The 13,575-nt window shown below is 44.9% G+C and overlaps 1 protein-coding gene across 5 annotated transcripts in view; it reads left to right on the top strand.

The window, feature by feature from the left end:
• Nucleotides 1-13,575, top strand: part of LOC138214193 (calmodulin-binding transcription activator 2-like) — a 58,991-nt gene that overhangs the window by 36,642 nt on the left and 8,774 nt on the right. For all 5 annotated transcript variants that reach the window (XM_069175587.1, XM_069175588.1, XM_069175586.1 and 2 more), the window contains 4 exons: nucleotides 9,499-9,633; nucleotides 11,725-11,900; nucleotides 13,182-13,384; nucleotides 13,502-13,575. The exon at nucleotides 13,502-13,575 is cut by the window's right edge and continues 5 nt beyond it. In XM_069175587.1, the coding sequence (XP_069031688.1) occupies nucleotides 9,499-9,633; nucleotides 11,725-11,900; nucleotides 13,182-13,384; nucleotides 13,502-13,575 (588 nt within the window). The remainder of the gene's footprint in view (nucleotides 1-9,498; nucleotides 9,634-11,724; nucleotides 11,901-13,181; nucleotides 13,385-13,501) is intronic.

The raw sequence follows: 13,575 nt of genomic DNA, 5'->3' as shown, positions 1-13,575 counted from the left end.
CTGTGTGAACTTCCTGTCTGTCTGTGTGAACTTCCTGTCTGTCTGTGTGAACTTCCTGTCTGTGTGTGAACTTCCTGTCTGTCTGTGTGAACTTCCTGTCTGAACTTCCTGTCTGTCTGTGTGAAGTTCTTGTCTGTGTGTGTGAACTTCCTGTCTGTCTGTGTGAACTTCCTGTCTGTGTGTGTGAACTTCCTGTCTGTCTGTGTGAACTTCCTGTCTGTGTGTGAACTTCCTGTCTGTGTGTGAACTTCCTGTCTGTGTGTGTGAACTTCCTGTCTGTCTGTGTGAACTTCCTGTCTGTGTGTGAACTTCCTGTCTGTGTGTGAACTTCCTGTCTGTGCGTGAACTTCCTGTCTGTGTGTTTGAACTTCCTGTCTGTGTGAACTTCCTGTCTGTGTGTGTGAACTTCCTGTCTGTCTGTGTGAACTTCCTGTCTGTCTGTGAACTTCCTGTCTGTGTGTGTGAACTTCCTGTCTGTGTGTGAACTTCCTGTGTGTGTGAACTTCCTGTCTGTGTGTGTGTGAACTTCCTGTCTGTGTGTGAACTTCCTGTCTGTGTGTGTGAACTTCCTGTCTGTGTGTGTGAACTTCCTGTCTGTTTGTGTGAACTTCCTGTCTGTGTGTGTGAACTTCCTGTCTGTTGTAAACTTCCTGTCTGTCTGTGTGAACTTCCTGTCTGTGTGTGAACTTCCTGTCTGTCTGTGTGAACTTCCTGTCTATGTGTGAACTTCCTGTCTGTCTGTGTGAACTTCCTGTCTGTGTGTGAACTTCCTGTGTTAACTTCCTGTCTGTTTGTGTGAACTTCCTGTCTGTGTGTGAACTTCCTGTCTGTGAACTTCCTGTCTGTGTGTAAACTTCCTGTCTGTCTGTGTGAACTTCCTGTCTGTGTGTGAACTTCCTGTCTATGTGTGAACTTCCTGTCTGTGTGAACTTCCTGTCTGTGTGTGAACTTCCTGTCTATGTGTGAACTTCCTGTCTGTCTGTGTTAACTTCCTGTCTGTTTGTGTGAACTTCCTGTCTGTGTGTGAACTTCCTGTCTGTGTGTGTGAACTTCCTGTCTATGTGTGAACTTCCTGTCTGTGTGTAAACTTCCTGTCTGTCTGTGTGAACTTCCTGTCTGTCTGTGAACTTCCTGTCTGTGTGAACTTCCTGTCTGTGAACTTCCTGTCTGTGTGTGTGAACTTCCTGTCTGTGTGTAAACTTCCTGTCTGTCTGTGTGAACTTCCTGTCTGTGTGAACTTCCTGTCTGTCTGTGTGAACTTCCTGTCTATGTGTGAACTTCCTGTCTGTCTGTGTGAACTTCCTGTCTGTGTGTGTGAACTTCCTGTCTGTGTGTGAACTTCCTGTCTGTTTGTGTGAACTTCCTGTCTGTGTGTGAACTTCCTGTCTGTGTGTGAACTTCCTGTCTGTGTGTGAACTTCCTGTCTGTGAACTTCCTGTCTGTGTGTAAACTTCCTGTCTGTCTGTGTGAACTTCCTGTCTGTCTGTGAACTTCCTGTCTGTGTGTAAACTTCCTGTCTGTCTGTGTGAACTTCCTGTCTGTCTGTGAACTTCCTGTCTGTGTGTGTGTGAACTTCCTGTCTGTCTGTGTGAACTTCCTGTCTGTCTGTGTGAACTTCTTGTCTGTGTGAACTTCCTGTCTGTCTGTGAACTTCCTGTCTGTGTGTGAACTTCCTGTCTGTGAACTTCCTGTCTGTGTGTGTGTGAACTTCCTGTCTATGTGAACTTCCTGTCTGTCTGTGTAAACTTCCTGTCTGCGTGTGTGAACTTCCTGTCTGTGAACTTCCTGTCTGTGTGTGTGAACTTCCTGTCTGTGTGTGTGAACTTCCTGTCTGAACTTCCTGTCTGTGTGTGTGAACTTCCTGTCTGTGTGTGAACTTCCTGTCTGTGTGTGAACTTCCTGTCTGTTTGTGTGAACTTCCTGTCTGTCTGTGTGAACTTCCTGTCTGTCTGTGTGAACTTCCTGTCTGTGTGAACTTCCTGTCTGTGTGTGTGAACTTCCTGTCTGTCTGTCTGAACTTCCTGTCTGTCTGTCTGAACTTCCTGTCTGTGTGTGAACTTCCTGTCTGTCTGTGTGAACTTCCTGTCTGAACTTCCTGTCTGTGTGTGTGAACTTCCTGTCTGTCTGTGTGAACTTCCTGTCTGTCTGTGTAAACTTCCTGTCTGTGTGTGTGAACTTCCTGTCTGTGTGTGAACTTCCTGTCTGTCTGTGTGAACTTCCTGTCTGTCTGTGTGAACTTCCTGTCTGTGTGTGAACTTCCTGTCTGTCTGTGTAAACTTCCTGTCTGTGAACTTCCTGTCTGTGTGTGTGAACTTCCTGTCTGCGTGTGTGAACTTCCTGTCTGTGAACTTCCTGTTTGTGTGTGTGAACTTCCTGTCTGTGTGTGTGAACTTGCTGTCTGTGTGTGTGAACTTCCTGTCTGTGTGTGAACTTCCTGTCTGTTTGTGTGAACTTCCTGTCTTTGAACTTCCTGTTTGTGTGTGTGAACTTCCTGTCTGTGTATGTAAACTTCCTGTCTGTGTGTGTGAACTTCCTGTCTGTGTGTGTAAACTTCCTGTCTGTGTGTGTGAACTTCCTGTCTGTTTGTGTAAACTTCCTGTCTGTGAACTTCCTGTTTGTGTGTGTGAACTTCCTGTGTGAACTTCCTGTCTGTCTGTGTGAACTTCCTGTCTCTGTGTGTGAACTTCCTGTCTGTGTGTGTGAACTTCCTGTCTGTGTATGAACTTCCTGTCTGTCTGTGTGAACTTCCTGTCTGTGTGTGAACTTCCTGTCTGTGTATGAACTTCCTGTCTGTCTGTGTGTGAACTTCCTGTCTGTGTGTGTGAACTTCCTGTCTGTGTATGAACTTCCTGTCTGTCTGTGTGAACTTCCTGTCTGTGTGTGTGAACTTCCTGTCTGTGTATGAACTTCCTGTCTGTCTGTGTAAACTTCCTGTCTGTCTGTGTGAACTTCCTGTCTGTGTGTGAACTTCCTGTCTGTGAACTTCCTGTCTGTCTGTGTGAACTTCCTGTTTGTGTGTGTGAACTTCCTGTCTGTGTGTGTGAACTTCCTGTCTGTGTATGTAAACTTCCTGTCTGTGTGTGTAAACTTCCTGTCTGTCTGTGTGAACTTCCTGTCTGTGTGTGAACTTCCTGTCTGAACTTCCTGTCTGTGTGTGTGAACTTCCTGTTTGTGTGTGTGTGAACTTCCTGTCTGTCTGTGTAAACTTCCTGTCTGTCTGTGTGAACTTCCTGTCTGTGTGTAAACTTCCTGTCTGTCTGTGTGAACTTCCTGTCTGTGTGTAAACTTCCTGTCTGTCTGTGTGAACTTCCTGTCTGTGTAAACTTCCTGTCTGTGTGAACTTCCTGTCTGAACTTCCTGTCTCTGTCTGTGAACTTCCTGTCTCTGTGTGTGAACTTCCTGTCTGTCTGTGTAAACTTCCTGTGTGTGTGTGAACTTCCTGTCTGTGTGTGTGAACTTCCTGTCTGTGTGAACTTCCTGTCTGTCTGTGTGAACTTCCTGTCTGAACTTCCTGTCTGTGTGTGTGAACTTCCTGTCTGTCTGTGTAAACTTCCTGTCTGTGTGTGAACTTCCTGTCTGTGTGTGAACTTCCTGTCTGTCTGTGTAAACTTCCTGTCTGTGTGTGTGAACTTCCTGTCTGTGTGTGTGAACTTCCTGTCAGTCTGTGTAAACTTCCTGTCTGTGTGTGTGAACTTCCTGTCTGTGTGTGTGAACTTCCTGTCTGTGTGTGAACTTCCTGTCTGTGTGTGTGAACTTCCTGTCTGTGTGTGTGAACTTCCTGTCAGTCTGTGTAAACTTCCTGTCTGTGTGTGTGAACTTCCTGTCTGTGTGTGAACTTCCTGTCTGTGTGTGTGAACTTCCTGTCTGTCTGTGTGAACTTCCTGTCTGTGTGTGTGAACTTCCTGTCTGTGTGTGTGAACTTCCTGTCTGTGTGTGAACTTCCTGTCTGTGTGTGTGAACTTCCTGTCTGTGTGTGTGAACTTCCTGTCAGTCTGTGTAAACTTCCTGTCTGTGTGTGTGAACTTCCTGTCTGTGTGTGAACTTCCTGTCTGTGTGTAAACTTCCTGTCTGTGTGTGTGAACTTCCTGTCTGTGTGTGTGAACTTCCTGTCTGTGTGTGAACTTCCTGTCTGTGTGTGTGAACTTCCTGTCTGTGTGTGAACTTCCTGTCTGTGTGTGTGTGAACTTCCTGTCTGTGTGTGTGAACTTCCTGTCTGTGTGTGTGTGAACTTCCTGTCTGTGTGTGTGAACTTCCTGTCTGTGTGTGAACTTTCTGTCAGTCTGTGTGAACTTCCTGTCTGTGTGTGAACTTCCTGTCAGTCTGTGTGAACTTCCTGTCTGTGTGTGTGAACTTCCTGTCTGTGTGTGTGAACTTCCTGTCTGTGTGTGAACTTCCTGTCTGTGTGTGTATGAACTTCCTGTCAGTCTGTGTGAACTTCCTGTCTGTGTGTATGAACTTCCTGTCTGTGTGTGAACTTCTTGTCTGTGTGTGTGAACTTCCTGTCAGTCTGTGTGAACTTCCTGTCTGTGTGTGAACTTCCTGTCTGTCTGTGTGAACTTCCTGTCTGTGTGAACTTCCTGTCTGTCTGTGTAAACTTCCTGTCTGTCTGTGTAAACTTCCTGTCTGTCTGTGTAAACTTCCTGTCTGTCTGTGTGAACTTCCTGTCTGTGTGTGTGAACTTCCTGTCTGTGTGTGTAAACTTCCTGTCTGTCTGTGAACTTCCTGTCTGTCTGTGTGAACTTCCTGTCTGTGTGTGTAAACTTCCTGTCTGTCTGTGTGAACTTCCTGTCAGAACTTCCTGTCTGTCTGTGTGAACTTCCTGTCTGTGTGTAAACTTCCTGTCTGTCTGTCTGAACTTCCTGTCTGTGTGAACTTCCTGTCTGTGTGTGTGAACTTCCTGTCAGTCTGTGTGAACTTCCTGTCTGTGTGTGAACTTCCTGTCTGTGTGAACTTCCTGTCTGTGTGTGAACTTCCTGTCTGTCTGTGTGAACTTCCTGTCTGTCTGTGTGAACTTCCTGTCTGTCTTTCTGAACTTCCTGTCTGTGTGAACTTCCTGTCTGTCTGTGTAAACTTCCTGTGTGTGTGAACTTCCTGTCTGTGTGTGTGAACTTCCTGTCTGTGTGTGAACTTCCTGTCTGTGTGTGTGTGAACTTCCTGTCTGTGTGTGAACTTCCTGTCTGTGTGTGAACTTCCTGTCTGTGTGTGTATGAACTTCCTGTCAGTCTGTGTGAACTTCCTGTCAGTCTGTGTGAACTTCCTGTCTGTGTGTGAACTTCCTGTCAGTCTGTGTGAACTTCCTGTCTGTGTGTGAACTTCCTGTCTGTGTGTGAACTTCCTGTCAGTCTGTGTGAACTTCCTGTCTGTGTGTGAACTTCTTGTCTGTGTGTGTGAACTTCCTGTCAGTCTGTGTGAACTTCCTGTCTGTGTGTGAACTTCCTGTCTGTCTGTGTGAACTTCCTGTCTGTCTGTGTGAACTTCCTGTCTGTGTGTGAACTTCCTGTCTGTCTGTGTGAACTTCCTGTCTGTGTGAACTTCCTGTCTGTCTGTGTAAACTTCCTGTCTGTCTGTGTGAACTTCCTGTCTGTGTGAACTTCCTGTCTGTGTGTGTGAACTTCCTGTCTGTGTGTGTAAACTTCCTGTCTGTCTGTGAACTTCCTGTCTGTCTGTGTGAACTTCCTGTCTGTGTGTGTAAACTTCCTGTCTGTCTGTGTGAACTTCCTGTCTGAACTTCCTGTCTGTCTGTGTGAACTTCCTGTCTGTGTGTAAACTTCCTGTCTGTCTGTGAACTTCCTGTCTGTCTGTGTGAACTTCCTGTCTGTGTGTGTGAACTTCCTGTCAGTCTGTGTGAACTTCCTGTCTGTGTGTGAACTTCCTGTCTGTGTGAACTTCCTGTCTGTGTGTGAACTTCCTGTCTGTCTGTGTGAACTTCCTGTCTGTCTGTGAACTTCCTGTCTGTCTGTGTGAACTTTTTGTCTGTGTGTGAACTTCCTGTCTGTCTGTGTGAACTTCCTGTCTGTGTGTGTGAACTTCCTGTCTGTGTGTGAACTTCCTGTCTGTCTGTGTGAACTTCCTGTCTGTGTGTGAACTTCCTGTCTGTGTGTGAACTTCCTGTCTGTGTGCGTGAACTTCCTGTCTGTCTGTGTGAACTTCCTGTCTGTGTGTGTGAACTTCCTGTCTGTCTGTGTGAACTTCCTGTCTGTCTGTGTGAACTTCCTGTCTGTGTGAACTTCCTGTCTGTGTGTGAACTTCCTGTCTGTCTGTGTGAACTTCCTGTCTGTGTGTGAACTTCCTGTCTGTCTGTGTGAACTTCCTGTCTGTGTGAACTTCCTGTCTGTCTGTGTAAACTTCCTGTCTGTCTGTGTGAACTTCCTGTCTGTGTAAACTTCCTGTCTGTCTGTGTGAACTTCCTGTCTGTGTGAACTTCCTGTCTGTGTGTGTAAACTTCCTGTCTGTCTGTGAACTTCCTGTCTGTGTGTGTAAACTTCCTGTCTGTCTGTGTGAACTTCCTGTGTGAACTTCCTGTCTGTCTGTGTGAACTTCCTGTCTGTGTGTGAACTTCCTGTCTGTCTGTGTGAACTTCCTGTCTGTCTGTGTGAACTTCCTGTCTGTCTGTGTGAACTTCCTGTCTGTCTGTGTGAACTTCCTGTCTGTCTGTGTGAACTTCCTGTCTGTGTGTGAACTTCCTGTCTGTCTGTGTGAACTTCCTGTCTGAACTTCCTGTCTGTCTGTGTGAACTTCTTGTCTGTGTGTGTGAACTTCCTGTCTGTCTGTGTGAACTTCCTGTCTGTGTGTGTGAACTTCCTGTCTGTGTGTGTGAACTTCCTGTCTGTCTGTGTGAACTTCCTGTCTGTGTGTGAACTTCCTGTCTGTGTGTGAACTTCCTGTCTGTGTGCGTGAACTTCCTGTCTGTGTGTTTGAACTTCCTGTCTGTGTGAACTTCCTGTCTGTGTGTGAACTTCCTGTCTGTGTGTGTGAACTTCCTGTCTGTGTGTGTGAACTTCCTGTCTGTCTGTGTGAACTTCCTGTCTGTCTGTGAACTTCCTGTCTGTGTGTGTGAACTTCCTGTCTGTGTGAACTTCCTGTCTCTGTGTGTGAACTTCCTGTCTGTGTGTGAACTTCCTGTCTGTCTTTCTGAACTTCCTGTCTGTGTGAACTTCCTGTCTGTCTGTGTAAACTTCCTGTGTGTGTGAACTTCCTGTCTGTGTGAACTTCCTGTGTGTGTGAACTTCCTGTCTGTGTGTGAACTTCCTGTCTGTGTGTGAACTTCCTGTCTGTGTGTGTGTGAACTTCCTGTCTGTGTATGAACTTCCTGTCAGTCTCTGTGAACTTCCTGTCTGTGTGTGAACTTCCTGTCAGTCTGTGTGAACTTCCTGTCTGTGTGTGAACTTCCTGTCAGTCTGTGTGAACTTCCTGTCTGTGTGTGAACTTCCTGTCTGTCTGTGTGAACTTCCTGTCTGAACTTCCTGTCTGTGTGAACTTCCTGTCTGTGTGTGAACTTCCTGTCTGTGTGTGTGAACTTCCTGTCAGTCTGTGTGAACTTCCTGTCTGTGTGAACTTCCTGTCTGTGTGTGAACTTCCTGTCTGTCTGTGTGAACTTCCTGTCTGTGTGTGTGAACTTCCTGTCTGTCTGTGTGAACTTCCTGTCTGTGTGTGTGAACTTCCTGTCTGTGTGTGTGAACTTCCTGTCTGTGTGAACTTCCTGTCTCTGTGTGTGAACTTCCTGTCTGTGTGTGAACTTCCTGTCTGTCTTTCTGAACTTCCTGTCTGTGTGAACTTCCTGTGTGTGTGAACTTCCTGTCTGTGTGTGAACTTCCTGTCTGTCTTTCTGAACTTCCTGTCTGTGTAAACTTCCTGTGTGTGTGAACTTCCTGTCTGTGTGAACTTCCTGTGTGTGTGAACTTCCTGTCTGTGTGTGAACTTCCTGTCTGTCTTTCTGAACTTCCTGTCTGTGTAAACTTCCTGTGTGTGTGAACTTCCTGTCTGTGTGTGAACTTCCTGTCTGTGTGTGTGTGAACTTCCTGTCTGTGTATGAACTTCCTGTCAGTCTGTGTGAACTTCCTGTCTGTGTGTGATCTTCCTGTCAGTCTGTGTGAACTTCCTGTCTGTGTGTGAACTTCCTGTCAGTCTGTGTGAACTTCCTGTCTGTGTGTGAACTTCCTGTCTGTGTGAACTTCCTGTCTGTCTGTGTGAACTTCCTGTCTGTCTGTGTGAACTTCCTGTCTGTGTGTGTGAACTTCCTGTCTGTGTGTGAACTTCCTGTCTGTGTGTGTAAACTTCCTGTCTGTCTGTGTGAACTTCCTGTCTGAACTTCCTGTCTGTCTGTGTGAACTTCCTGTCTGAACTTCTTGTCTGTCTGTGTGAACTTCCTGTCTGTCTGTGTAAACTTCCTGTCTGTCTGTGTGAACTTCCTGTCTGTGTGAACTTCCTGTCTGTGTGTGTAAACTTCCTGTCTGTGTGTGTAAACTTCCTGTCTGTCTGTGAACTTCCTGTCTGTCTGTGTGAACTTCCTGTCTGTGTGTGTAAACTTCCTGTCTGTCTGTGTGAACTTCCTGTCTGAACTTCCTGTCTGTCTGTGTGAACTTCCTGTCTGTGTGTGAAATTCCTGTCTGTGTGAACTTCCTGTCTGTGTGTGTAAACTTCCTGTCTGTCTGTGTGAACTTCCTGTCTGAACTTCCTGTCTGTCTGTCTGAACTTCCTGTCTGTGTGAACTTCCTGTCAGTCTGTGTGAACTTCCTGTCTGTCTGTGTGAACTTCCTGTCTGTGTGAACTTCCTGTCTGTGTGTGAACTTCCTGTCTGTCTGTGTGAACTTCCTGTCTGTCTGTGTGAACTTCCTGTCTGTCTGTGTGAACTTCCTGTCTGTCTGTGTGTGTGAACTTCCTGTCTGTCTGTGTGAACTTCCTGTCTGTGTGTGAACTTCCTGTCTGTGTGTAAACTTCCTGTCTGTGTGTGTGAACTTCCTGTCTGTCTGTGTGAACTTCCTGTCTGTCTGTGTGAACTTCCTGTCTGTGTGTGAACTTCCTGTCTGTGTGTAAACTTCCTGTCTGTCTGTGTGAACTTCCTGTCTGTGTGTGTGAACTTCCTGTCTGTGTGTGAACTTCCTGTCTGTCTGTGTGAACTTCCTGTCTGTGTGTGAACTTCCTGTCAGTCTGTGTGAACTTCCTGTCTGTGTGTGAACTTCCTGTCTGTCTGTGTGAACTTCCTGTCTGTGTGAACTTCCTGTCTGTCTGTGTGAACTTCCTGTCTGTGTGTGAACTTCCTGTCTGTGTGTGTGAACTTCCTGTCTGTCTGTGTGAACTTCCTGTCTGTGTGAACTTCCTGTCTGTCTGCGTGAACTTCCTGTCTGTGTGAACTTCCTGTCTGTCTGTGTGAACTTCCTGTCTGTGTGTGCAAACTTCCTGTGTCCAGCCAGTAACAGACTGAATGTGAGGTCCATGTTCCTGTCCAGCAGCTCAGACTGACTTCATCACGTCTCCAGTAACCATGTCTCCGTCTTCCAGCCCACGAGGCCGGTCTGGTGTGTCTGCAGGTTCTGGAGTCCAGAGGCTCGGTGTCTTCATCGGTTCTCTTTGAGTACAGAGCGAGGAACGCCAGCTCTCTGCCCAGTTCTCAACTGGACTGGCTCTCATTGGACGGTCAGTCACACTTCCTGATACTCTGCACTGTGAGCACCTATCGATTACACACCAATCAATACAAAACTGTTGATGTCTCACTCTGAGTGTTTTCTGTTCGTGATGTCTCACTCTGAGTGTTTTCTGTTAGTGATGTCTCACTCTGAGTGTTTTCTGTTAGCGATGTGTCACTGAGTGTTTTCTGTTAGTGATGTCTCACTCTGAGTGTTTTCTGTTAGTGATGTCTCACTGAGTGTTTTCTGTTAGTGATGTCTCACTCTGAGTGTTTTCTGTTAGTGATGTCTCACTCAGTGTTTTCTGTTAGTGATGTCTCACTCTGAGTGTTTTCTGTTAGCGATGTGTCACTCAGTGTTTTCTGTTAGTGATGTCTCACTCTGAGTGTTTTCTGTTAGTGATGTCTCACTGAGTGTTTTCTGTTAGTGATGTCTCACTCTGAGTGTTTTCTGTTAGTGATGTCTCACTCAGTGTTTTCTGTTAGTGATGTCTCACTCTGAGTGTTTTCTGTTAGCGATGTGTCACTGAGTGTTTTCTGTTAGCGATGTCTCACTCTGAGTGTTTTCTGTTAGTGATGTCTCACTGAGTGTTTTCTGTTAGTGATGTCTCACTCAGTGTTTTCTGTTAGCGATGTGTCACTCTGAGTGTTTTCTGTTAGTGATGTCTCACTGAGTGTTTTCTGTTAGTGATGTCTCACTCAGTGTTTTCTGTTAGTGATGTCTCACTCTGAGTGTTTTCTGTTAGTGATGTCTCACTCAGTGTTTTCTGTTAGTGATGTCTCACTGAGTGTTTTCTGTTGGTGATGTCTCACTCAGTGTTTTCTGTTAGTGATGTCTCACTGAGTGTTTTCTGTTAGTGATGTCTCACTGAGTGTTTTCTGTTAGTGATGTCTCACTCAGTGTTTTCTGTTAGTGATGTCTCACTCTGAGTGTTTTCTGTTGGTGTTGTCTCACTCTGAGTGTTTTCTGTTAGTGATGTCTCACTCAGTGTTTTCTGTTAGTGATGTCTCACTGAGTGTTTTCTGTTGGTGATGTCTCACTGAGTGTTTTCTGTTAGTGATGTCTCACTCAGTGTTTTCTGTTAGTGATGTCTCACTCAGTGTTTTCTGTTAGTGATGTCTCACTGAGTGTTTTCTGTTAGTGATGTCTCACTCAGTGTTTTCTGTTAGTGATGTCTCACTCTGAGTGTTTTCTGTTGGTGATGTCTCACTCTGAGTGTTTTCTGTTGGTGATGTCTCACTCAGTGTTTTCTGTTAGTGATGTCTCACTGAGTGTTTTCTGTTAGTGATGTCTCACTGAGTGTTTTCTGTTGGTGATGTCTCACTCTGAGTGTTTTCTGTTGGTGATGTCTCACTCTGAGTGTTTTCTGTTAGTGATGTCTCACTCAGTGTTTTCTGTTAGTGATGTCTCACACTGAGTGTTTTCTGTTAGTGATGTCTCACTCTGAGTGTTTTCTGTTAGTGATGTCTCACTCAGTGTTTTCTGTTAGTGATGTCTCACTCAGTGTTTTCTGTTAGTGATGTCTCACTCTGAGTGTTTTCTGTTAGTGATGTCTCACTCTGAGTGTTTTCTGTTAGTGATGTCTCACTGAGTGTTTTCTGTCAGTGATGTCTCACTGAGTGTTTTCTGCTAGTGATGTCTCACTCTGAGTGTTTTCTGCTAGTGATGTCTCACTGAGTGTTTTCTGTTAGTGATGTCTCACTCTGAGTGTTTTCTGTTAGTGATGTCTCACTGAGTGTTTTCTGTTAGTGATGTCTCACTCAGTGTTTTCTGTTAGTGATGTCTCACTGAGTGTTTTCTGTTAGTGATGTCTCACTCTGAGTGTTTTCTGTTGGTGATGTCTCACTCAGTGTTTTCTGTTAGTGATGTCTCACTCTGAGTGTTTTCTGTCAGTGATGTCTCACTGAGTGTTTTCTGTTAGTGATGTCTCACTCTGAGTGTTTTCTGTCAGTGATGTCTCACTGAGTGTTTTCTGTTAGTGATGTCTCACTGAGTGTTTTCTGTTAGTGATGTCTCACTCTGAGTGTTTTCTGTCAGTGATGTCTCACTGAGTGTTTTCTGTTAGTGATGTCTCACTCTGAGTGTTTTCTGCCTGCAGATAATCAGTTCCGGATGTCCATCCTGGAGCGGTTGGAGCAGATGGAGCGCAGGATGGCGGAGATGGCGGCTCGTGACAGCCAGCAGCACCAACAACAACATCATCATTATCATCAACAGCACAGCAGCCAGCTGGCCACGCCCCCTCCCCCTCCTCTACGCGAGGACCACGAACAGGTGAGGCTGCTGGAGTATCTACAGGACAGAAGGACAATCTGTCAGCCAATAACCAGGGATATGTCACAGAACAACAACAAACACTTCACATTAAAGAGATGCAGAGTAACCTGTGGTGATCTAAACTAGTAATCTGAACTAGTTATCTAAACAAGTCATCTAAGATAGTGATCTAAACTAGTGGTCTAAACTAGTGATCTAAGATAGTGATCTAAGATAGTGATCTAAACTAGTGGTCTAAACTAGTGATCTAAGATAGTGATCTAAGATAGTGATCTAAACTAGTGGTCTAAACTAGTTATATAAGATAGTGATCTAAATTAGTGATCTAAACTAGTTATCTAAACTAGTGATCTAAGATAGTGATCTAAATTAGTGATCTAAACTAGTTATCTAAGATAGTGATCTAAACTAGTTATCTAAACTAGTGATCTAAGATAGTGATCTAAATTAGTGATCTAAACTAGTTATCTAAGATAGTGATCTAAGATAGTGATCTAAACTAGTGGTCTAAACTAGTTATCTAAGATAGTGATCTAAACTAGTTATCTAAACTAGTGGTCTAAACTAGTTATCTAAGATGGTGATCTAAACTAGTTATGAGATATTGATCTAAACTAGTGGTCTAAACTAGTAATCTAAACTAGTGGTTTAAATTACTGGTCTAAACTAGTAATCTAAGATAGTGATCTAAACTAGTTATCTAAGATAGTGATCTAAACTAGTAATCTGAACTACTGTTCTAAACTAGTAATTTAAACTACTGGTCCAAACTAGTAATTTAAACTACTGGTCTAAACTAGTAGTCTAAACTAGTGGTCTAAACTAAGGTGTAGACCAGGAATTAAACTGTCACTTGAATGTTTCTGTTACCTGTGATTCAGTTAGATCTGTTTACTAATGTGTGTGTGTGTATGTTTGTGTGTGTGTGTGTGTGTGTGTGTGTGTGTATGTTTGTGTGTATGTTTGTGTGTGTGTGTGTTTATGTTTGTGTGTGTGTGTGTGTGTGTCTATGTATGTATGTGTGTGTGTGTGTGTGTGTGTGTCTATGTATGTATGTGTGTGTGTGTGTGTGTTTGTGTGTGTGTCTACGTATGTATGTTTGTGTGTGTTTGTGTGTGTTTGTGTGTATGTATGTGTGTGTGTCTATGTATGTATGTTTGTGTGTGTGTGTGTGTGTGTGTGTATGTTTGTGTGTGTGTCTATGTATGTATGTTTGTGTGTGTGTGTGTGTGTGTGTGTGTGTATGTTTGTGTGTTTGTGTGTGTGTGTGTGTTTTAGTCCGCACAGTGGTTTGAGAGGAGGATTGTGGGAGTGTGTGAGCGGATGAGGAGGGGAGCACGGTGGGGAGGAGGAGGAGGAGGAGGAGGAGGAGGAGGAGGAGAGAGGCTTCTTCACTCTATCCGTCACCGCGGGATGACACTGCTGCACCTGGCTGCTGCTCAGGGATACACACACCTGATCCACACTCTGATCCACTGGAGGTACACACACACATAGACACATAGACACCAACATCATTGTTGTTTATTTGTTGATCCCGTTGTTGTTTATTGACCTTGTTGTTGTTTATTGACGTTGTTGTTGTTGTTTCTTTGCAGGAGTGTAAATAGAGACAGTCTGGACTTGGAACAGGAAGTTGATCCTCTGAACGTCGACCACTTCTCCTGCACGC

This window comes from Embiotoca jacksoni, unplaced genomic scaffold, assembly GCF_022577435.1.
Source record: "Embiotoca jacksoni isolate LCO1_2020_lvr unplaced genomic scaffold, fEmbJac1.0.p SCAF_68, whole genome shotgun sequence".
NCBI lineage: Eukaryota > Metazoa > Chordata > Actinopteri > Embiotocidae > Embiotoca > Embiotoca jacksoni.
Note: the sequence above shows the minus strand (reverse complement) of the source record. Positions and strands in the feature narration are given on the sequence as shown.